General features: G+C 42.9%; 1 protein-coding gene across 1 annotated transcript in view; it reads right to left on the reverse strand.

Moving 5' to 3' along the window:
* The window catches only part of EXOSC5 (exosome component 5), a 235,397-nt gene that overhangs the window by 64,155 nt on the left and 144,801 nt on the right, over positions 1-26,441 (reverse strand). Inside the window, exon 5 of the mRNA XM_086938631.1 lies at positions 14,408-14,497. Within this exon, the coding sequence (XP_086794757.1) occupies positions 14,408-14,497 (90 nt within the window). The remainder of the gene's footprint in view (positions 1-14,407; positions 14,498-26,441) is intronic.

Raw genomic sequence — 26,441 nt, forward strand, 5'->3', positions numbered from 1 at the left:
TGGCTGCCCTGCGTGATTCATGTTCTAGCTCGACGCAATCCCTCCCCATCGAGCTGTCACACCCCGCCCACCCCCAGAGCCACGCTCCTAAATTCTCTTTCTGAAACGTTAACAGGTTCACTGCAGCCCACTAAACCATTTGACACCTGCCTTCTGACACCTCCATCCATTTCAAGCAGCTCCGGCGCTCGGAGAACAAAGCTTTGTACCCGAATTGGGCGGTGAACTGAATCGAGGAGGGACGAAAATGAAATTACTAACACCCAAGCACAATTAAGCATGTAAAATGTAATTGTGAAAGCCCATGTCGCAAAATGTTTAAGTCCAATAAATCATCCATCGCTCGCACCGTTGTAGGAATGAAAAGCTTGGTTAACTGGCAGCCTTGCTCATGCGATTGTTTTTGATACGGCTTTTATTGAATTAAACTGCGCACCAATTGATGTAATTGTCAGATTTTTTTTCTCTTTTAATTCACTTGCAATTTAATGTTTAAGGTTTGGAGGAGCTGATTAATTGAAGGTCATGTTGCAGCAGTGCTACAATGAGGGTGAGGGGCGGCCACCACAGGCCTTTGAAATCCGAAATGGTTGGTGGTGAGGCTGCTGCACTCCTCATCAACAAACAAGCATTGATAAAGCCAAAAGATTTTGCCTTTGGGACCTATTGACTTTGACAGTGTGTTTTTTGAGTTGCTGTACACCAAGGGTACTTACAAGCAGTTTCCCAAGAGCCAAACAGTATGGCCTGCAGTGCACCAGAGAGTTGCATTGAGACCTCAAGGGTTGTGGTCAGGGGACAGGTGGATATAAGGTGGGTGTAGGTGAAACGAAGCATGAACATGGTGTACACTTTGAGTTGTAGAGTTATTTTGCAAGTAGGCCTGGGCGTGAAATTTCACTAGTGAAGTTTTCCCCACTCCGTGCAGCATACAGAGTTCCAAAAAGCCCGTTTTTTCCTCGAGAGCGAGGAACATCTTACTTCAGATCACTTCCCCGCGAGATGTCTCAACGCAGGAGGTCGCGGATGGCCGCGACCGCTCACGTTGAAAAACCTTCCGTTCATGTTGAGGAAGCTGCCGCTCGTGTAGAACATCCACTTGAGCGGCAGAACGAAGCAGCGCCCTCTTGCGCTGCGCATGGTGCTGCTTGCACTTATTTTCCAGCGTGGGACAAACAACCGGTGCTAAAAATCAGCGCGAACAGTGCGACCAAACGCACTCCGCCGCTTGGGGTACTCCACGCAGCGCAGTTGTTTGGTCACTTTGCGCAGTTCTGCAAACTCCGCCTAGGCCTGTTTGAGTTTGATTCCATATTGCCCTCTAAATTATGCCTCTAGTCTGTAGAAGAGACACCAATTTGACAATATTGTGTATATGCAGTATCTTAGTTGCTATCCATCTACTGAACCCTGGGGAAAATCTCCTCTGCTTGCTAACACTACTTTCAGCAAGCCAAGTGAGCAAAGGAAATTATTTGATTATTAAATTGCAATGAAAAAGAATCTAAGGCCTTGCATACTCTTAATTACTTACCGTCTTATCTGTAAACATTGGGAATGCTTAGAAACAAGGTCAGTTAAGTTAGCAAGTGCTATAGAAATCTCATTGACAAAGCCGATTCGCTTTGTCGAGACTTGCACTATAATTTTTGCTGGTAAAAGAAGCATATGAGTCTTTCTTCGAATTGTCGTTTTTAATGTCCATGCACAGACTTATTGCTTTTGATTATTTCACTGTGTGGTTTTAGATCTTTGTTTAAATCTTCTAAATGTGCCCCTGCGCTGTATTGAGCGGATCCTATTGAAATCTGTTATAATGTTTTGTTGGGATGTGAATTGCAGATTATAAGACATTAATCGGTATGTATATTTTATTGACGAAGAGTAGTCTTTTCAGTAAAATTGTGTTAACACTGAATACTGTAGCAAAAGCTGAGAAGTGCATGCCAGATATTTGAGCAAATGCTATTTCAATTACAGTATGCTGCTTTCTCCAAGACCTGCATAGAAACAGATAGTTGAAAGGAAGTGTGCCATCAGGGGCTCATGTGTGAATGACATTTCACAATAGGCATGCACCAGTAGTGCTGGAACAATTTTCAGAGTGGGGGTGCTGCCATTAATGTGATATCACGGAAGACATAGGGATTGTGAATAATCCATGTGTAGCAAATCTATTCGGCAGGAAAGAGGGAAAGATGCAGTATGTAGCTAGAACACACTGCTGAAAATATATTAATAAAGCATGGTGTGGCAGTGCGCTGCCATGTACAAGCTACACATTTTCCATTGAAATGAACACTATATTTACAGAGACATACCGTTTTACTGTTAAAACTATGCAGCACAGAAACGATAATGTGTGGAAATCGTATTTCAACGACTGTTTCTTTGAATCACCAAGTCTATTAATTTGTTTTTGATCGCATTAAAAACCTTTGTTTCCACCACATTTCAGAATTACAAAATGCGCTTTATTTGTGCTTTCCTAACTGTTGATGAATTCAGAACTATTTGTACAGTTCATTCATTGTTTATACCTCAAAGGTCCCTCCGTTGTCGGACATCTCCAGCGTGCAACAAGTCTTTTGAGAATGGTAAAGTAAAGAACACGCACACTTATGGGGGAGTAGGGCGTTAGGCACCACAATGTTTTTTTTACTGTGTGTTTCGCGATCTGTGTGTTTTTGTAGACTGAAGGAACAGAAGTGTTCAACATCTTTCGAGGAACAACTTGTATGAAACCGTGGACGTAAGGCACCAGCAGAAGGCTCAGATAGCTTACATAGATTTCACCCCTGTTGCAAAACAGAGGAGGGCCTGAACTCTCTACTTTTCCCCCATCAGACCACGCCCCTTCCACTCTATAGTCCTTACCAACCTGGAAGACTACCAGGTCTTTTCTCACCTTACAGAGAGTGACCACTTTATTGCTGATGTTCTCAAATCTTCAACTTTATATTCCAATTTACTGGGTTTACTACTCCAGGTGAATCCAAAAACATTTTTCTTGATCCTCACCATCACCACACCAGGAAGGTAGGAGAATAGAGGAGTGTACAACTTTTGTTATTGAGAAGATTATCTCTCAGTATATTTTGTAGATGTTCTACCTTTCTCTATATACCCTAATACATTCTAGGCAACATTCTATCCGATTATCTGAACGTATGATAAAATTGCAGTTGTGCAAAAAAAAAAAAGCAGAGGCACTTGTTGGAGTATTGTTGGAACTGCTGTGTCTATGCAACATGTTTCAACATCCCAGGAGAGCCTGGTATTTATCTGATGTGCTGATCTGAATCCCGTGTGGATGTGTAGTTTGTGAGCCTAGGTGTCTTTTGTTCTAACTGCTATCTTGTTTTGTTTGTAAATGGGAAACGTGAGACCTTTGGTGGGTTGGGTATTATTTTTTTCTGCCTTTCTTATGTGGAGTTATTGAGTATATTGTGCTCTGTTTTAGTTTCATTGCTTGTTCAGATAAGAAGATGACACGCCTTGGAGTGCTCAGTGTTATATGTCTGTCTTGCACCTTGTGTAGGTGGGAATGTTGTATATCTAGAACTAAATAATGGTGACTGGACCTCTTTGGGCATATATGGCAAAAGGTATGCAAAAACTAGGGAGAATAAAATGATGGATGTCCATGGGTCCTCTACAGAAATTAGTCACAAGTTGCTTGAAGGATTTCCTGGTAGGGAGTAACTCTATAGATTGTCTGTTTGTCAAGATCATTAGGCTAAGGACTAATTCCTGAAGGATCTGGCTTCGTTTTCAGGCTTCTGCGAAAATTGGATCGGAAAATACTGACTCTTCCTGAAGTAGCAGTCGTTGAAGCTGATAATTCTTTTTATGTCTTGCTTGCTATAGACAAATCTCAGAAGCGCATACCTTTATGTAGATAATAGGTCCATTTTACCATGTGTCATTCAAGAAATATCCTAACATGCATTTTAACTTTCTACCTTGTGCTTACAATGTGGGAAATCGCTTTTCATTACATGTTGTAAAAAAAACAGAAATAAGAGACCAGGTCTCTGGACATATCGGATAAAACCGATAACTATATATTTTCTACAGCAAATATCACCTAGACTTTTACCAGGCCCTAGTGTGATGGGTTAAGTATGGTCCCCTTATGTCTAAGGCTCACACTCACAATCTCCAGGATTTTTTAAGCCTCCAGAACTGGCCTTGTGACAATACTTTAAAATGATTTAGCTACAAATTAATTGAACACGTATCAGGAGAGAGAGAGAGGAGAGAGGGAGAGAGAGAGAGCGAGGAGAGAGAGCGCGAGAGAGAGAGCGAGAGCGAGCGAGAGGAGAGAGAATGAGAATATAATTCTAACAGCCAGCCAGCAATGTATTTTTCTTTCGACATGAAGAGAACATGACCCAGTCACAGGAGCTAACCGCATGGAAGTATATTCAATCTTCTTCATGAGTACGTTGACTGGTCAAAGAGTAAAAGGCTCATGTGAACAGCTGGCAGATGTACAACAATGTAGGCCGTTCAAAGAGTAAGATGGGGTGGTTCTAAGAGAGACTCTTAACCTTCAACGTGATTCAAGTTCTATTGACACCAATGTGATTCTAAGATGCATTCTTTGCTGCTAAGATGGGGCACAAGTAAAGTATGATCTTTAATATCCACCTTCAGGGCTTCACCACAATCGGAAAATTCTCTCCAAAAATGATGGAGGAAAACCACATTTAATGCAACAAGTTGCTTTAATAATTCCGCAATTTACAAGTGAAAAGCTGCTGAACCCGGAGTACAACCATTCAGTCTGACCTGACATTTCCATATTTTCAAGAACATTGTGCTCCAATGCCCCTTCTGCCACCTCCAGTGCCTCGGCTTATCTGACAAGGGCTTCCACTTATCTGACAAGGAGATTGTGCTTTCAGTCTCTGTGCTCATCTCTTGACTCGACACTAATGCTGTGCCGCCATTGTGCTCTCCTCCTGCTCCGAGTGGCACATTAGCATTTCTCATTGTGCTCTGCCTCCGCGCTGCTAGGCAAGGCTGTTTGGCAGACAGCGACAGTGCGCTTTGTAAAGAAGGAGCTTGACAGCGGGACTGATCTTAAGGTGGCTGACTCTGTATGGATTTACAAACATTTGCAATGTGAGACAGGGACCAGAGCATAAAGGACATGGTTAGTTAATAATAATGTACCAATTCCAGCTTGTCAACGGCCCAAACGGAAGCAGAGCAATCATCAAAGAAGAACACTATATTTTTTCTAACACACCATACCATGCCAGCAGAAATCACCACCCACAAAACTTAAATGGATAAAAGCTTTTGAAGCTAGACCGGAGGCACTGGGAAACCCAGGGAATGTTAGCCAATCTGCTGTCCTCATCTTCTCCCGATCTCTCGTTCACAGCCCTTTAGAAATGCTGTACTATCGTTCAGTAAGTTTGGGCAGTTATCTCCTACAGTCAATGCACTGTTCTACTGGAGACAGCTGGAAGAGTTACCTTTTAATGGATGTGGACTTGAAGATCCATGAATGATCACCTAGATGGGACCAAGAGACTGTCTTCTCTGCATTACAGTGAGCATCTAATACACAGTAGGTACTTACAGGGTCGAATTAACCTATAGGGAAATCTGGCAGAGCCCGAAGGGGTGATTTGACAGGTCCGTGCGTGGGCTGTCTTTTTGGCTGGTTGTGGGCCTGTTTTATGGTCTGGTGGCCCGGTTTTTACTGTTGAGTTCTATGATATTATCACAAACATTGCACACAGCAAGCAAAAATGTGCGGTATCCCATTCCTTGCAAAACAAATACACAGCTGGCCTTTACATGTTCAACACTGCTCCTTTTTGCAAATGTGGGCCACTTTCTCAAGTATCTGATTAGCTAATGGAGGCACACTTATTATGGTGCCTAGGCGTATTTCGTGTCCCAGTCTGACCTGTCTAGGCGTGAATGAGCATCTTCCTGAATGATGGGCTACCCTGCTCAAGGTGGGAGCGGGAGTTAAAGCAGACTAAGGCATTCACCTGGAGTTCTTACCTCCTTGAGTGAGGTGCGTTGTTACTAGAAGTGTGGGACAAGATGAGGGACTATACGAGACAATATCCTCTCAACCCTCAAGTGACACCTAGACTGTCACATGTTATGATTTTCATTATCTTTACAGGTAAGGTTATGTCTCCCATCAGGATGCACCTGTCGGCAACTGGTTTCACATCTGCCTTCCGCAAATATTTGAGAGTTTTCTGCAGGCAAAGGTAAGCAAGATGATCACTTTGGGGAAGAGAAGTCTCCTGCCCGCGAAGATTGAGGGGTTGCTTAATCCAGATCCTGCAGTATCCCTTCCCAGGCGAGGTGAGAAAAGTAATTCACTTGCAGCTTCCTAGCTATATACACTTAAGGTTAGGCTGCAAGTCTATAAAGTGTGACAAGCCCCAGAATGATGGTCTCCTTGAACGGCAAGATGCCGAGGTAAATTTGTAAAGGGGGATTAGCGCTTATATGGTTAGAAAGAAGTATGCAAAATCCTCCACAGCTTGAGAAAAGAATCCTTTGGCGATTACATCAAAATCATCTTAAAATGGGACAGTTACCCTGAAGCTTAAGTGCTCATTTGTCTTATAGTCCAGGTTTTTCTGAGGGGTATAGTAACTTTTCAGATCAAGCAACCAAAAAATAAACCAATCCCTAAAACAAGATACGTTGCATAAAGCAGAAATCTTGATTACAATGCAGTGTGAGTCGTTCCAGCCGACAAATGCATTTATCTAATTAACGACTCCTCGCCGCCATCTCTGTTCAATAACACATTAGCGCTCATAATTGCTCTTCTTGGCAGCCTGGCTCCCAGTTCCGAGCCATTAACCAAGGAGCTGCCACCAGGCGTGAGGAATGAGACGCGTCTCAGGCTGGAAGGCTAGAAGCCCCCCACCATGGATCAGGGCCTGGATTGATTATCACTACTAGTCTTCCTTTTTCTCTTGTCTTAGTCCTCGAGGAAGACTTAATTACTCCGGGAGGCAGGCATTTTGTTAAGGCTGCCTCAGATGACATGCTCCTCTTCTGCTTCCACAAACCCTCCTTCAGCTATGGTCCTACCTAAAAGTAGTATATGCAAATTTTTCCGGTTCACAAAGATAGAAAAGTAACAGAATACACAAGACAGAAGGACTCTTACTAGAAAGAACACAGGCAGACGCGGCTCACTATGTGCATCTTTAGGATTCAACATATATTGGAAAGTTTTCAGTGTGTTCTAGCTAGATCATTTTTGAATATGTACAGTGTACCCTCATTTTCTACATTTAATAAAAATCTGAGAACTGGTCTCCTTGATATCTAGCATTTTCCTTTGTTAAATCTTTAAAAAAAAAACACATTTTGCAAGTCTCTTATGAATGATTCATGCCACTTCTCACTAGTGTCTTAAGCTACTGACCATAAGGCCTAATGGGTTGGTGCAATGCTGGATACAAAGCCATCAGACACTGATACATAGTCCTAACATAGCCATCAGATACTAAACCAGTGGTCTTCAAACTTTTTAATGCCGCTCCCCACCCCATGGAAAAAAAAATCATTAGGGCCCCCATCAAAACTTTTCACACTTATTCTATTAAACAGGCAATGTTTAAATAAGTCTAGACTTATTTAAACATTGCAGTTAATTTCTGTACTGTTTTAAAAATGCAATCAAATACAGGATTGCCGAGCTAGTAGGGAAAAAACGAATTTCTTTAACATAAGGGACACTGATGAGGAACAAACAGACCCCCATATTTGGGCTACTGAAGAGGTGGTCGCACGATTGCGGAGACTTAGAGGAGGAGGACTGTCAGGAGGCACAGTTCTTTCCAGCTGAGGTAGCAATTCCAGCGAACATCGGACATCGGCTTGATTCGATTTTAACTTGTGCACAGAATAAACTACACAGGCACTTTACTATATAGTAGACTCGGCAAGGCTGCAGACGCATATTGCCTTAGAGAGGTTGGATAGGAGGGCATCTTTTACAACACACTTTGGAACTGTCCCGAGACAGTGGGAGTAAGTGAAGGAGACACTTAAGGAAGCAATGGGTATGGCATTGGAACCTCAGCCTAGGCTTGCGCTACTAGGGGTGTGGGGACAGACAGATCATAACCAGTATCACAAACTCCTAGATAATCTAGGTTGCATGGTGGCAAAACACGACACTGCGAGACAATGGGGGTCGGGAACTCTTCCTCAACACCGGGAATGGGAAAAGGAATGGACTAGCGCAGACTAATGGATGGGGACATTTATAGAGGAAGGGGGTGTCAAAAGAAATTTGAGAAGATATGAGGCTGCTGGGTTGCTGGCATTACTTAGATGGGGTACCCTGTTTGTAAATCTGTACTAGTTTTCCCCGTTCATTGGGGAGGAGCCGAGGATGAGTTTTATGAGATCCCTGCCAGTAAATTAGGATATATCAGATTTTTGATAATGAACACTGTATAGGGATGAAATGAGCCCAATGATGTATGTACAAAATAAGATACAATGGAATTGTGGAGGGGAGGGAGGGTGCTTTGTTATATTGTGTATGTTTGGTAATTTCTATTACAGTAAAACTAAAAATAAAAGATACACGATTACCAAACATACTACTCAAATCAAAATGAGGGAGGGAGAAGCAGAGGTTCATTTAGCTTCCAGCACATAGCGAAAAATAATCACGGGGGGGGAATGAATCACAAGCGTCTATGTACCAAAGTCTCAAGGAGAATAATTTTGGAGACCCTCAACCACACATAAGCGGTGAATCACTTGGAGAACATGACACTCAAGTGATAAGACCCGATGATGGCACGATCCACCAAACCATGAAAACTGAGAGAATATACACCGCTTGCTGTGGATGTGTGGTTGAGGGTCTCCAGAACAATTCTCTTTGAGACCCTGATACATGGCTGCTTGTGGTTCATTCCCCATGTGATTATTGATTGTCAAACAAATTATTCTGGTCACGCAGGCCTTACTAATGTGTAAAAGTATCCACAAGTGTCATTATTAGAAATTGGGTGGAGGTTTGAGGAATATTTGAAGTCTCTTCCCTTTTTACACTTCTCCCTGGCAGGATATACATTACAGAAGATGTTAGTAAAAGCCCATTACAGAGCGGATTACTGCCACTTATTCTGACCTCCCTGCTGAAAAGAAAGCACTGTTTTAAGCATAATGCTTCTTTTGGCCAGAGCCTGGTACCCACCCCTGGAATCACTCGAGGCCTCCCTAAGGTGGCCCACCTCCGAGTATGAATACCCCTGTACTAAGCTTTGAATATTTTTTGTACCATGAAAAGGGTGATGGTTACTGAGGCATTAACCAAACGTACGATTTTGTGCATTGAAAAGGCCATCTAGCTAGTAAGACCTTTCATAGTTTCCAGCTGTGGGGCACATCTAGCCATACAAAAGATGTATATGTATATATTCCCTAATAATGAAGATGCTCGTGGAGCCTGAAAAGCCTTAGGCAGCTTAGTCAAGCAGTCATACATGGAAAGTGGTATGAAGGATGCAGTATGATACAGTGTAACACAATCACAACAATCACACTAAGAATACATGTCCAAAGAGGATTAATAGGTTTAAGAAAATAACTAAGAACAATTTTAAATTGTCAAGTAGGAAAGATTGAAATAACTGTGTAAACTCTTCTGTCTAGCACAAGTCATAAGTGACAATGAACATTTTTTTTGTATGAAGATCCTCGTTTTGTGCTTCTTAAACCAGCTCCTGTACTTTTCCACAATATTAGGTGTTCGTATGCAGTTCATGGTTAGGTACAAAAAACTTCTCAACAATAGGTTACATCATGGTATGTAGTTTTAGCCTATGGCTAGCATAGGAGCTCTGAGCATTTGCACACCACACTGAAGACTAACCATGAGCTTGGCGTACCCTTGAGGGAATGTTCAGAGAAGTGTGCTGGAAAGTATGTTATATTAAAATTATTTATAAAGTGCACGTACACCGATTGGTTTCTTGGCGCTGTCTATAGGAGTGACCAGAGTCATGGACGGTTAATCAGATGTCAGGGTGAACAGCCATGTTTGAGGTTAATCATATGCCTGGGTGAACAGCTATGTTTGGAGGAGTTTCCTCAATCTCAGGGGATCTGCACAGGATCTAATGTCAAGGGGCATGGCTTTCCAAAAGAGAGGAGCCAGTAGCGCAAATCTGCTGCCACCTAACCGCTTTGATTTATAGTATGGGGTGACCAATAAGTTTGAGTGGCTGATCGCATATTGTGGGTGGGTATGTATCTCTGAATGATATTGGAGATGAATTCTGGGAATGTGCCAGGTAACGATTTTAAATAAGACAGCCGATTTTTAAGGTGTAGCGTTGGAATACAGGGAGCCAATGTAGCTTCTTCATGAGTGGGGATGCTGGTTGCCATCTATGCTGATGAAAAATCAGTCTTGCAGTTTGGTTCCGCATAAGTTGCAGTCTCTTTATCGGGTACAATGGCAGGCCGAAGTATAGGGTGTTAGCATAATCTATGTGGGATATGACCAGGGCTAGAACTACCTGGACCAGGGCTTCCCTAGCAAGAAGTCTGCTTATTTTCCTTATTTTCCGTAGCTGGAAAAAAACCAGGTAGAAACTACAGTTCCAATATGAGACTTCATAGATAAGTCACAGTTGATTGTGACTCCAAGGCTCTTAGCTGATGAGGATGGAGTAGGCTGTGAGCCCAGTTCAGCTGGCCAGAAGTGTGGGTTCCAGGGATTGCAGATGTCACCTATCAGGATCACCTATGTTTTATCTGGATTCAATTTTAAGTGGTTGCTGTTCATCCAGTTATGGATATACAGCACAGTGGCTTGGAATTCGGATATGGAGTTGGGTGTATTGTCAATGGAAAACATTAATTGCAGGTCGTCTGACTAATTAAATGTGCTCACCTTTCTTTCTCTTAAGGACAGTATAAGAAGAAGTAGGTACGAGTTAAACAGGTGCGGGGGATAATGAAGAGCCCTGGGTTACACCACACATAATCTTCATATTAGGTGCAGTAAAGTGGGAGAGGCGAACAGACTGCAAACAGTCCTCCAGAAAGGATGTGATTCAGCTGAGAGCCGACCCCTGGATACCTGCTTCCCTGACACGATCTACCAAGATACCATGGTCAACCGTGTCAAAGGCTGCTGACAGGTCCAATAACACCAGAGCCTGAGGAGTGCCCCTGTCTGCATCCCTCAGCAGTTCATCCAATACAGTCAATAATACGGTCTCAGTTGAGTGTGCAGGTCGGAAGCCTGCTTGTTTGGGGTCCAGGTAATGACAGGAGCTCCAAAAGGGTATCTCTACTGATTGCCGGAAAGAGATGGGAGGAGGCAGGAGTTTAACGTCATTGGTAATGCCTCACAAGCATGGCTAGCATGAATGCTGACTTTAATCGAGGTGACGGTCGATAAAAAAGGAATTCAACGAATTGCAGAGTGCCTGAGAAGGGGTATCCCTTTGTTACACGCACATTTTTCCCCTCAAACTCTGATCCGCATTCATCAGGATTACACCAATGTTGCAAATCAACATTTAAAGTTAATTTAACAGAAGTCCAGTTATTCTGATTGTGACAAGATGTGGTTATTTTTTATGCAACCAACAAGGTAATAGAGTACCCTTTAAAAGTGTATATCATAAGCACCTTTGGTTTCAATCGAGAAATGATGGTGCAGGTCTGTCCAGAGGAACCTGGACTGTGTCTTATTTTATAGTTGGCGAATCACTGGAACTTAGCAATAGGTAATCTTTGAGATAGCAAGAAACAGTCTCCTGCTCCAGTCACTTGCCAATGGAAGCCCTGTCCCCAAATCAATTTACTAATTAGGCTCCAAATTACAGAAAGGGGTCACACAACTGACTTTGCATTCCATACACCATTCTCCTGACCGTCAGGATGAAACACCAATTCAAGACCCTCACACCTCATGCTTGCACCATTACCTTTGCAATTCAGAAAAGAAATAAAAATTCATCTCTACAAGAAGCACCTTATCTGCTGCAGTGAATAAATACAATACGCAATTTACACCCCATTAGACTTCACCAAGAAATATACTATCATCCACCTGCTCCTATCCATATTTTCCTGTTACATACACACCATCTTAAATGCTTAACTTATGTATAGTTATTTTTTGTTTCTTGTACTGTATACAGGTGTGCACACACACACACACGTATTACCATCCTTGAGCACTCGCACAAACACACACGCTCGCGTATACATATATATAAACACACATGATTGAATAAAAATGATCTCAATCCTTAATTTTACATCTTCAACAAGCGTCGGGCCGCAGAAGATTGTGTGCAGTAAATACAAGGATCAGGAATTAGGGTAGAGATTGTATATGAGGTTTTGTTTTAAGTATACCTGGAACCACCGGTGTCACCATGCCGATTCCATGAAAAAACAGGAGGGGGAGTGGTAGCACAGAGAAGAGAGGGATTTAAGGCAACACAGACAACGGGAGTAATCAATCAAGCTATCCGGGGGTTATAGGCGCGCTACTCACCCGTGAGGGTCTCAAGGCGCTGGGGAGGGCAGCTCCGGTCGGTCGTAGAGCTGGTCTGTCGAAGAGCCAGGTCTTGAGGTTCTTCCTCAAGATGTGTAGGGTTGGGGCGTGTCTGATGTCAATCGGGAACTATAGGAGAAGGATTTTCCACCTATTCTTGCTCTGCGGATGCACGGGGTTTCTGGGAGGTTGGCGGATCGGAGGTTCCTTTTGGGTAAGTAGAAAGAAATTCGGTCGTTGAGATATTGGGGTCCGGTGTTGTGTTGGCATTTGTAGGCATGGGTATCTTCCTTTCCGACGTGGAGCCAGTGGAGGCTGCGCAGGGTTTGGGAGAAGTGTTCGTGTCGAGGGATGCAGAGGACGAGTCTGGCTGCAGTGTTCTGTATAGCCCGGAGTTTGTAGAGCAGAGACTTGTTGATCCCAGCGTAGAGGGCGTTTCCGTAGTCCAGTCTGCTGGTTATGAGTGCGTGGGTGATGGTCTCTTTTGATTCAGGGTGGATCAATTTGAAGATCTTATGGAGGATGTGGAGGGTGTTGAAGCAGGGGGAGGCGACGGCGTTGACCTGTCGGGTCATGGAGAGGGAGGAGTAGAGTACGATGCTGCGGTTTTGGGCATGGTCGGTGGGTATGGGGGGCGGCCGAGGGCGGAAGGCCACCCGTTTTTTTTCCAAACAGAGGTGGAGGGTCAGAGGCGAGAACCTCAGTCTTCTCTGAATTTAGCTTCAGGCAGCTACTGCTCATCCAGGATGCAACGTCCTTCATTCCTTCCTGGAAGTTGAGCCTGGCGGTGAGGCGGTCCTTGGTGAGGTAGAGAATGAGTTGGGTGTCATCAGGGTAGGACACTATGCTCAGTCCATGCTGTCTGACAGTGGCGGTGAAGGGGGCAATGTAGATGTTGAAGAGCGTAGGGCTAAGAGACGATCCTTGGGGTACTCCACAATTGATCTCTTTGGGTTCAGAGAGGAAGGGTGAGAGTCTGATTCTTTGGGTTCTGCCAGTGAGGAAGGAGCAGAGACAGTTGAGGGTGGTTCCCTGTATGCCGGCTTTGTGGAGTCTGGTGGTGAGTGTGCGGAGTAATCAGCTACAAAGGAGGAAATGGCAGCATCAGCCTTAATGTAAAGCTGCTTCCTGGGATCCCAGCACCCGCTCCTACCATGACGAGAGGATGCAGAGAGAGACCGGGGATTGGGAGGAAAGCTGTAGCTGCAATGTATGCGCAGAGATGGAGCAAGTGTTCACAGATGTGAAGAGAAGCTGTTCAGGAAAAGAGTGCACAAACACTACGGAAAACATCTTCAGAGAAAGGATATCGTAATAGGCCAATACTCCAGGGGAGGAGTAAGACAAGAGAAGGTGGAACATATACCCACAAGAAACCCTAGAGAAGAAAGCATTTCAGATTGGCACACATTAACCAATCGGCAGAGAGAGCATTGTCAAAGCCCGTAGAAGTGAATATAGCATGCCTCGCAGAGCAGCGCATGCGTGCTGCTAGGCTCAACCTAAAAGATGGAATTACTGTAATAGCTTTTTGAGCAAAGAATACGAAAAAACATACTGCTGGTATGTGTAAGCAGGAGGCAGAAAGGGAGGAGAAGAGAAGGGCATGAGTGGAATAAAATACATATTCAGGCAGATGACCAGCGGGAAATGCAACAGCATGGAAGGAAAAAAAATCCAAGAGGGCATAGAATCAAACTATTATCAAGCCGAAGAGCCCTGATAAAGGTTTGAAACAGTCGACGGGCTACAACAAGGATGGAAACCGGTGACTGCTGTACTGTCCCAATGGCAACCACCTGCACTGGGCCCACATCAGGCCCAAAAGAGGAAAGCATTCTGCTAATAACTTACTTCTTCCACGGAGTAGGGCCCTCTACTTGTGATCATCAACACCTTCTGCTCCGCACTCTCGATAGCAAACGTTAGACTAGCCCGGCTCTCCTGCAAGGCAAAGAATATGAAGTATAAGTCACAGTAATGGAGTCCACAGTGCAAACTTTCTGCTGCATCATCACCAGAGTTCGCCATACTAGCTATCCATCACCAGACTAACAAATAATTTAGCAGACGAAACCAGGACACTTGAGCACTCTGCCAGGGCAATTAATAGAACCACAACCAAACACCCACCGACGTTTATATGCTGTCCTTCATTCAAAGAAAAACTCATGCTGGAGGTGGCCAGAAGGAAAGATATATTGACCGGTCTAATCTTGTAAAGGACAGTTTTACATGGGCTTTAGTATTCTCAAAGAAGTGCAGCGTGGCGTTTCAGGATATGAGCACTTTGAGCTATGTTGTTCTTGCCAACAGACATTCCACCGCCTGCAGTGCAGTGCCCAATAAACGAGCTGCAGGTGGAAAATACCCGTTAGCAGTTTGGTATGGGCAGCAGGGGGAAAGGGAGAAAGAGAGAAAGAGAGAAAGAGAGAAAGAGAGAAAGAGAGAAAGAGAGAAAGAGAGAAAGAGAGAAAGAGCGAGACAGCGAAAGAAAGAAAGCAAGCTGAAAGGCGCCAACTGACGTTTGCCTGGTCATCCAACCCAGCTGGACATCCTCCAGGAGCTTATAACTTAAGGGTAAGGTTTGTGGCTTTGCACAGGGCCAAATGACCAAGTGCTGTTGGTCCAGTTTGCCTGTATTCCCCTATATATTTCGCATAACTATAGAATTCACATGTTTCAATACAAATCTGCTACATACGGCTGAATTTGGGGTTCAGCATTCCTATGACTGACAATTTCCAATTATCTCCATCTGTCGCTGAAACATTTATGTAGATTTATTTAGTCATGCATGTATTCAGGCATTTTGCAATGGGCCCTCATGTCAGCTTGCAACTGCTTGGCAGTATAGAATATCGGCCCAATCATAGGAAAGGAATGAATTATGCATAGAATGGAAGTTCTGGTCAAAAGATTATCAGGTTGATTGAGTTCTACCAAAACTTTTAAGTGACAAAATATCTTTTGTGTACCAAGTGTAATCTTCTGTGTCAAATTTAAATTTTTTATCTAAAAGAAAAAAAAATCGGTAGCCATGGCTTTTGGTGCATCTTTATGCGTAAAACAAAAATAGTTAGGTCTGACAGCTAAGTGGGCTGATGCATCCAGTGCAGGTATTCATGTTTGACCCAGTGGCCACAGGTTCGATATCTAGTGGGGCCACAGAGCCTCTCCTCCTTTTGAGGTCGATAAAAGAAGTAGCTTACCAACAAACATGTTGCTTCACGCAAAGGAACCTCTGGGTGAACGTGCACTTTACGAATACACAAGATCTGTTAACAAGAAAACATATATAGAGGATACATAACAGGTGACCAAGAAACAGGGTCCAATATTACCATCAAGGGGTTTTGGTGTCATCATAAACCACGAGTCCGACGACTGATTGGTTTGTTAATGTCACCAGAACTTGGAAATGGCAAAACTGGCCCATATTGCACAGTAACCAATAACTATTTTTAAATTACATGCTTATTATGGGGAACTGAGGTTGAAAAAGCTGTTTTGTTCAAAATGCAGCTAAAAATCGTACTGATTGGAATTAGAATGTTTATGTTTGGTTTACAAAATATGGACAGTTGTGATGGTCAGTGGGTTTATGCAATCGTGGGTCTGCTGCATTTTCCACATAATTATGGATGTACTACATCTGCAACACACTTTGCCACATAATTTGCAAAAAAACATTGTTTCCAGATCAAATGGAAAAAAACCACAGTCAGAAAATGTGCGGCATAGTTTGCCCTTTCTGCTGTATAACTTACAAAACCTTGTCACTCATGAAATTTTAAAATCTTACAGAAAAGTTTTAATTGGGGTGGTGGGTGGCTAGCCATGCGGGATGGCAGATGTGCTTGGAGGTCGCTCCTCTAAGCAATCCCTAATCCCCATATGTATAGCTGACCATGACCCCGACATCACACCATGAGACCGTTCCCTTCCTCCTCTTGCAACCCAGGTGGAAGTGGCAACTCCAAGACTGGGAGCAGCGGCGGCCGGCCCAGGCAAGCGTGGTGAGTGGGCGGGGGCAGGAGGGGGGAAGTTGATAGAATAAGTAAAATTAAATAAATAAATAAAACCCATTCAGTCGTCTGTCGACTCCTCCTCCCGCCCTGCCCGCTCCACCGCCGCATTGCACCAGCCGCGACTGACTGGGAGCCTCTGATTTGTGGGAGGCGTCAAGCGCGATCTATGAGGGGGGCCGCGGCCACCTCGAGAGTTCGGCCCAGAGGTTGGCAACGTGAGATCGGATGCAGCAATGGGTAGGTACCGGCTGTTGGTGGCCCACCTTGAGGCTGTGAGCTAGGCTCTCCCCACATCTGCAGCGAGGAGAGGCGGGGGCAGTTAACATGGCCATGGCCCTCTGGACCCAAGCGACCCAGAGATGGGACAGCTGCCTTTTGCACTACTTGTGTGGTAGGCGATTGGTCGCCATAAATTACAGGAGGGCAACCTCGAAGGTGCCCAGTGAGTAGAATGGCAATCGTTAAAAGACCCCTTTACCAACATGTGACACACCTTTGACACATTCTCCTGGAATGGGAATCGTTTAAACAATAACAATCAAGTGGGGAGCACTATTCCAATCTCTTAAAAGATACACCCCATCAGTACTCATCCTGCAAGAGATGCATCTACTTGGTAATACTATGCCCGCTTATATGCGGCCAACCAATGGCTGCTGCAATACATGATTTCCCAATCATTTAAGACTTGATAGTATCAAGGCTCTCCGACAAAGAGAAACCATTGACCACAGAGAAATTTGCAACAGCGATCTATTCCCTCCCCAAGGGGAAAACAGCGGGTCCCAATGGGTACCCCTTAGAAATTTTAGAGAAACATGCTTCATTCCCGACTCTTCTGCTAGAGGAGATGAACACAAAAGCCCTTGAGGTTGGAGAACTCCAGTTTGATCTAAGCGGAGTGATAAAAACTGTGCTGTTGAAACCACAAAAACCAGCTAAAAGAAGTGAGTCTATATCATTAATTAACCTTGAATCGAAGATCCTAGCAAAAGCTCTGGCAAACAGAATAGTAAAAATGGAGAGCTATAATAGGCAATGATCAAGATGTATTTATGCCAGAGTGCAGTATGGACACTGTCTGTGATGCCTCCATACCACACTTGAAATGTCTACTAATGAGCCGTATTGGAAGGCTTTGGTGTCAACAGACTTTGAGAAAGCCTCAGACTCAGTCAGATGGCACTTCATATTCTGACTGATGGAGCACATTAACTTTGGTACCCTCTCTCGGAGATTTATAGCATTGTTATATGATAAGCCTTGGGAAAAGGATCAAGTGAATGAAGGGTTGTCGCAAGCCTTCGCCACTGAAAGGGACACGATACAAAGGTGCCCCATGTTGTCCCTTCTCTTTGCTAAGGTCATGGAAGCATTAGAGGGATGGATCAGAGGACACGCTCAGCTGAGCGGCTTCTGCTGTTCCGATCAACTTCAGGAGAGAATATCATTGAGTGTGGATGATGTCCTCATATATATGACCTACCTGGTGGCTTCGGTGCCTTGGCTGCTACAAAATCTTCAAATATATGCTGAAGCATCATATTTCAAGTTAACCGGACCAAATCTACATATATAGAGATATGAGCGGCACACAATGTCAAAGTCGTAACCAACCGGCTATGGGCAGACTAGCACTTTAAATATTTGGGCATGTACATTTCACCCATTCGTCACCTGGCATGGGACTTCAATATCACACTTCTGTCATGAACATGTAGCGACATGTCCAGCAGGAAGAGTTTACCTCTCAAAGTGGCAGGTAGGGGAGCCCTGTTTAAAATTATATCTGTGCCATGGCTACTCTATGTACTGCGAAACGTTGCCTATGAAATCCCAAAATCTTGCTTCCACTATCTACAATCAGCAATAGTTAAATTTGTATGGATGGGCGGACAGCCGAGAATTGCGCTTCGCATATTAGTAATGAGTCCCTATAACAGAGGCCTGGGCCTCGTGGATATTCTACGAGGCCAGTCAGATCAGCCCAATCAATGACTGGCTGTTTGCAGATAGAGCGGATCCCGCCATAGCCGTAGAACTTTGAGAAATGTGGGGTTCTCAACCTACTCTACAGCCCGCATAAAAATAACGCTCTACCCCCTGTGAAACAAACATTCCCAGCTTGTTGGCACCAGTCTCTGAAATGGAACAAATGGCACTGAGTGCCGAAGCTGTGGGCCGGGACGTGGCTCCAACACACAACACATAACACACCCAGAGGGCTTCAGCAAAAAAAATATTATTGGATTCTCGAAATTGGGCAACGTCTGGGAGGGATGTTTTATGTGCACATTCCAGCAGCTGGCTACTAGATAGGACATGCACAGAACACAATTCTACTGATATCTTCAGTTGCTTCATGCACTGAAAATACACTGCGATAGCCTATAAAACCTCTCAACTCAAAACACTCTAGAGATATGACTCACAACCACCAGACTGGCGAGGGAAGTGATTTCACAACTATATCGAACACTGATGAATAATATTCCAGACCCCCATGGTATCACTAAAGGAACCCTGGGAACGGCATGTAGGAGAACTGGGGGAAGACAACTGAACGGATGGCAAATGGATCCCAGAGTGCTATCAGTCTCCATGAGACTGAGGCTGGCATAACTTAAATACTTGCATAGAGTGTACAACAGCCCTACCAGGTTAAGCAGGATGAAGCCAGGCTCGGATCTTCACCTCATGCGGTGTAGGACAGAGGACGGATGCTTCTTTCACATGATCTAAAATGTCCGTCTACAGAAAGATACAGGAACCGAGTGTGCAATACAGCATTGCAAGTAGAACACAGGCAGATAGAGTTGGAGTCCAAAAGGTATTGGGGCTGATGAATGTGCGGAGGAAGACAACATACTAGATTGCTGGTGGCCCTGGTTCTATATATATATATATATATATATATTCACTGAAAAAACCATAGGTTATAGACCATATATAGTTAGGAATTCGCATTTACAAAACCTTATTTTACTCACACAAAACCATTGAAATTCCATATATAGTTAGTTGCACTAACTATATATCGCGCACCCGCAATCCACTGCTGATGATGTCATATATTACATCATTCATGACATGGTCAGTGACATCACTGATGACATCACTGATGACATCTCAAATGACATCACTGATGACATCTCAAATGACATCACTGATGACATCACTGATGACATCTCATTTGACATTACTGATCACATCACTGATGATATCATTCATGTGATAATACGATGAACCTCTTCAGACTCTAATATAACCTTAGATACAATCAGTGTAAACAGACACTCACAGACTGTCACTCATCCATGGAGTTACTCACACACCTAGTCAGTCAATCAAAGAATCAATCACACCTCCATTTCCTCAACTATACAGTTATACAAACTTTACTTATTCAAACATATACTAACACATATTAACTCTCTTATACAATCCCTGATACAAGTTCACAATGATCCATACAGCCACTCACACATTCACTGGCTCTTATGCACAGTTATTTATATATGTCAACTCTCACATGTACTGTGTTTTACATATGTACTTACTTTGACATGTAGCACTGAGATATCCATTCACTCACCAATACACTCATGCACACAGTCAACCGCCCATACAGCTGTTTCCACATGCACTTTTGAAACCATACATCTAGTGAATCAACTGCTCACACATCTATGCACAGAGTCATACACCTCCCAGCCACCCACACACACACTCAGTATCCCATACAAATACTTGGGCAACCAATCAATAACCCATATAGTTACTCATATAGCTACTTATCAACACATGCAACAGTTTACAGAACAACAGACATAATGATGCACAAATTAAGACAGTTTAGTCACTAACCCATGCACTCAGTGAGACACATTTAATCACTCACTCATACAGTCAGTCATGCACCTACTAAATCCTTCATCCAGACACTTATACATCCACTCATTCTTCAATATGTAAGACATATTTTAACTTTACAGAAACATACAGTCACTGGATGTTGTCATCAGTGATGTCATCAGTGATGTCATTTGAGATGTCATCAGTGATGTCATCAGTGATGTCACTGACCATGTCATGAATGATGTAATATATGACATCATCAGCAGTGGATTGCGGGTGCGCGATATATAGTTAGTGCAACTAACTATATATGGAATTTCAATGGTTTTGTGTGAGTAAAATAAGGTTTTGTAAATGCGAATTCCTAACTATATATGGTCTATAACCTATGGTTTTTTCAGTGAATTTTCAAGGTTTTGTAAATGCTAATTCCTAACTATATATGGTCTATAACCTACGGTTTTTTCAGTGAATTTTCAAGGTTTTGTAAATGCTAATTCCTAACTATATATGGTCTATAGCCTATGGTTTTTTCAGTGAATATATATATATACATACATATATAAACATATATCATCTGTATATCTACATATAAATACAAACATAAATGCATGCATACATATACTTATATGCATTTTAGGGTTGTTAGGGCGTTTTCGTGTGTATTATGTTGCTTTTTTAGGGCTTTTGGGTCAATTAAGTAGGGTTCCCGGAGCCTAGGGCTGAGGGGCCGGTTCAGTTTCGTGCGTATTGGTGTTGGCAAGGTTTTGAGGGATTTTGGCGGTTTTTGGTCGAGATTTGGCCGTTTTATGGCTTTTTTTTGTGTTTGCGGGGGGCGCGTATTCGGGTTGAAATTCGTCCCCGTTCCAGTGGATGGAATGAGCTGATTTTTGGTGAGATGTTAGGGAATCGCTGGAACTAGTGTCCAGCCAAGTTTGAAGCGGATCGGAGCAGTGGAAGTGCTTTAAAGAGCAATTTTTGTGCGGAGTAGCGAATTGTCATGTTATTCAATGGGAGTTTTTGGTGCGCATGGAGAAGGTGAATTTGGGATGTTCCAGTTGCGCTAGAGGGACGGGGCTTGGGTGAGCTGTAGGGAGAGTGGATCGGCAGGTGTGCCGAATTTTTGGGATTTGTTGGCCGAAGGGAAGGGTGTGCTTGGGCAAAGTCGATTTGGTGAAAACGGTGCGTTATTTACATGAAAGTTGAAAAAACACTAATAAAAGCAAAGCTAAAAAGCCACCTCATTACAAACAGAATGGCTTTAACTTAAATGAGGGCGAGATCTATTGCATTTTCAATGCTTGTTTACTTTGGTTCCATCAAGAAGGCATTCAGATGTGTCACACATTTGCCATAAATTCTGAATGTTAGCACTCTAGTTGCACATTAGATCACTGTAGTAAAGCTACTGCTCACCAGGGACGTCTGCTGCTGGTATTCAAAGTGCATGTTTCAGTCTGCATGTCAGAATTTTTTTAATGAAATAGAAGAGGATTTGAGAAGTCACTCAAAATGATCCCTAATTTTTCTTTCTGAAGCACTAATCATACTTTCTATGGCAAAATTAACCCCCTCATGTTGTTCCTTTTTAAATTGAGTGTTTTCAGGCTTACCACTTCATTCCAATCAAGATGGCTTCTGGTGTGCCATACTTTTGTCATAAGTAAGACTGTTAGCGCTCTAGTTGTTCTTTAGAACACTCTGGGACATTCTGTCATTGGGCTATACTTGGGGTACATCTGGGTGATATTTGGGCTACATTTAGGCTCTTTTGTCTCTGGTGGCCATCTTGCGAGACTATGTCAGAATTTTTTAATGAAATTGAAGAGGGTTTGAGAAGTCACTCAAAATGTGCCCTAATTTTTCTTTCTGCAGCACTAATCATAATTCATATGGCAAAATATACCCCCTCATTTTGTTCCTTTTTAAATTAAATGTTTTAAGAGTTACCACTTTATTCCAATCAAGATGGCTTCAGGTGTGCCATACCTTTGTAATAAGTAGGACTGTTAGCGCTCTAGTTGTTCTTTAGAACACTCTGGGACATTCTGTCATTGGGCTATACTTGGGCTACATCTGGGTGATATTTGGGCTACATTTGGGCTCTTTTGTCTCTGGTGGCCATTTTGGGAGACTGCATGTCAGAATTTTTTAATGAAATAGAAGAGGATTTGAAAAGTCACTCAAAATGTGCCCTAATTTTTCTTTCTGCAGCACTAATAATACCTTCTATTGCATAATATACCCCCTCATTTTGTTCCTTTATAAATTAAATGTCTTAAGAGTTACCACTTTATTCCCATCACGATGGCTCCAGGTGTGCTATACCTTTGTAATAAGTAGGACTGTTAGCGCTCTAGTTGTTCTTTAGAACACTCTGGGACATTCTGTCATTGGGCTATACTTGGGCTACATCTGGGTGATATTTGGGCTACATTTGGGCTCTTTTGTCTCTGGTGGCCATTTTGGGAGACTGCATGTCAGAATGTTTTAATGAAATAGAAAAGGATTTGAGAAGTCACTCAAAATGTGCCCTAATTTTTCATTCTGCAGCACTAATCATACTTTCTATGGCAAAATATACCCCCTCATGTTGTTTCTTTTTAAATTAAATGTTTTAAGAGTTACCACTTTATTCCAATCAAGATGGCTTCAGGTGTGCCATACCTTTGTAATAAGTAGGACTGTTAGCGCTCTAGTTGTTCTTTAGAACACTCTGGGACATTCTGTCATTGGGCTATACTTGGGCTACATCTGGGTGATATTTGGGCTACATTTGGGCTCTTTTGTCTCTGGTGGCCATTTTGGGAGACTGCATGTCAGAATGTTTTAATGAAATAGAAAAGGATTTGAGAAGTCACTCAAAATGTGCCCTAATTTTTCATTCTGCAGCACTAATCATACTTTCTATGGCAAAATATACCCCTTCATGTTGCTTCTTTTTAAATTAAATGTTTTAAGAGTTACCACTTTATTCCAATCAAGATGGCTTCAGGTGTGCCATACCTTTGTAATAAGTAGGACTGTTAGCGCTCTAGTTGTTCTTTAGAACACTCTAGGAGGCTGCAGTAGAACACAAAGGAATCAACTGACAGTCTCTGTCCTTGTTGGATGTACATGTTTTACTGAGAATGTCAGACTTCATTTTCACATGACTGAGAAAGATAATGTGAATTTACAGAAAATATGCTTTCAGTTTAGCTTATAGATCCCCTTCCAAACCACTGTGGGAAAATCATGAGATATTAGTTTTCTTTCAAACAATATTCATGATATCACAGCAGAAGGTTTTTTCACATGGTAAAATCACCTTAGAACCCACCACAATTCCTAAAACGAGTATGGTACCATCAACAAATGATTTATAATGTAACTAAAGTCCTAAAACCCTCTATTAACTACAATGCTTTTTAATGAGGTGCTATCATGTATATTGGTCCCAAGATGGCTGCCAACACTTCTTGGATGAAGTGCTGACAGCCAATCAGATCAGATGTGTGGTTAGGCTCCGCCCAGATATATATATTTTTTTGAACCTAAATTACTCAAAATCCACTGGAGCACATATATTGAGACCTAGCAAAGGCACATCAGGCTGACAGTCCCTACAATTTTGCCAAGTTTCGTGCAAATCCATTCAGCCGTTCGAGCTAAAAGTGAGGCCAACCGCCCTATGGAAATTAACATGGGAAAAATGCGTTTTGGGACCCCCCTTTTTTCTCGGCCCCCCCTTGATGAAACCCCCCCAAATTGTCAGGGGCTGCTCAGAAACAAAATGTTCCATTTTCCTGAAAATTTCAGCCAATTCCGTTCACAAACGCCAAAGTTATTAGACATAGAATTTTCAAAAATCCCATAGAGAAAAAATCCTAACTATATATACCTACTGGCGACCGCCAGTAGGTAATATATATATATATATATATATATATATATATATATATATATATATATATATATGTATATATATATATATGTATATATATATATATATATATAACCTACTGGCGATAGCCAGTAGGTATATATAGTTAGGATTTTTTTCCTATGGGACTTTTGAAAATTCTATGTCTAATAACTTTGGCGTTTGTGGATGGAATCGGCTGAAATTTTCAGGAAAATGGCACATTTTGTTTCTGAGCAGCCCTTGAAAATTTGGGGGGGTTTCGTCAAGGGGGGGCCGAGAAAAAAGGGGGGTCCCAAAACGCGTTTTTCCCATGTTAATTTCCATAGAGCGTTTGGCCTCACTTTTAGCTCGAACGGCTGAATGGATTTGCACGAAACTTGGCAAAATTGTAGGGACTGTTAGCCCGATGTGCCTTTGCTGGGTCTCAATATATGTGCTCCAGTGGATTTTGAGAAATTAACGTTTTAAAAAATTTATATATCTGTGACAGCGTCCCAGATAGCGCTCCAGATCTCGTACTTTTCGCGTCACGGAGCTTTGCGAAGCGATGCTGATTGGCTCTCCGGTGTCTGTCAACATTCTAAACAGTCCGGTGCGGCCGCCATCTTGTCTCTCGGTAGGATCGAGAGACAAGAAGAGGTGAAAAACGAAGGGGGAATTTAATGAAAGGGGGCAAGGTAGACCCCTCTTGACCCCCTAGGAATGATGTTGGGGTTATTAAAGGGTCCCGTGGGGAAAATAAAAAAAATTTGATTTTTCACGGTAGAAGCGCTTCCCGGTTCGCGAACCGGGCCGCAAACTGGTAGCGAAACGGGAATTCGCCATTTTGTGTTTCGGTTTAATTAAATAAAAGGGTATAAGGGGGTACTGAGGAGGCTCATATATGTTGATACATGTCTTCCAGCGGCTGTGCGTGAGCGTTTTATTTTTTTTGCTGCGTGACGTCTGTTAACGTTCGATTCGATGGAAATCAGGAAGTGTTGACCGCCATTTTGTCACTGCGAGTAAATATTTTGTTAAAAATAATTGTTATAAATAAATCATTATTGATAAATATTGTCTGCGCCATCTTGCCTTTTTTGCAATGCCACACTTTTGTCGAGCACAGCAGCCATTTTAGATGCCTTGACCAGACCCACTGTCTGCACGCCGCCGATCCTCAGCATGGTTCCCCACCCTCGCAAGCATCTCCCCCACGCACTGGTCACCCCCGCTCTCTCTCTCATGCATGGGCTAGAAACCTCCTCCCATCTGCGCTGTTCTTCTCTGAGAATCACACCCTGTGCCCGCCCGACACCTGCCTTTCACCCTATTCACTGCCGCACCCTCTGACACTCCTCTTCCTCTGTGTCCGATTGTCCAGGCCCGTCCCAGGCTATCACCTAGCCCTGCAGATGTAGTTTATGGCCCCAGCTGTAAAGAATCACCCCTCTTCAAACAAGTTACAGTAGATCAAGGCCCCCACCCGATGAGATCCGTCACACCACACGCGTTCCTACTATCTGATAACCATCCTGTATTGTGATTGGGGAGGGGATTCTCACTGTGAGGGTGTGTGGGTCCGAGCCTGAAGCGGAAGATTCCAGGGATGCCTTTTTGTACATCAAAGTTTTTACAATTATGTGTCACATTAAAATATATAGCACTCCAACAAAGTAGTAGGATTATCAAACTTTAATAACTTATAAATATATACAACGCTCCAATAAAGTAAACACGCTAAAAAAAACTTTTTAAATAACTATGTACATGACATTGCTTTAACCAGGATAGACAAAGAAATGACACAGTGATGTAAAAGTTTCTGAAAGAAATGCTAAGAACGTCCCATGTGAAAGTGAATTTTATCTGGCAAATTTTTTCTTTTCCTTCTTATGAAAAGAAAGTTAATGCCATGTTCGTTACCTGCCTCATCTGTAAAAAAAAAACTCGAGAGGGACCGAAAAAAAATATAGCTATGGTCATCATACCATGCATCGGCACATGGAGAGGTGGCACCTCTTAATTATTCTAAAGCACAACTTCGAGATTTGGTGGATAACCCCCGACCGGCAAAAACATCCACCAATGACTTAGCAATAAGTGAGTCAGA

The sequence above is a fragment of the Lissotriton vulgaris genome, chromosome 9, assembly GCF_964263255.1.
Source record: "Lissotriton vulgaris chromosome 9, aLisVul1.2, whole genome shotgun sequence".
NCBI classification, from domain to species: domain Eukaryota; kingdom Metazoa; phylum Chordata; class Amphibia; order Caudata; family Salamandridae; genus Lissotriton; species Lissotriton vulgaris.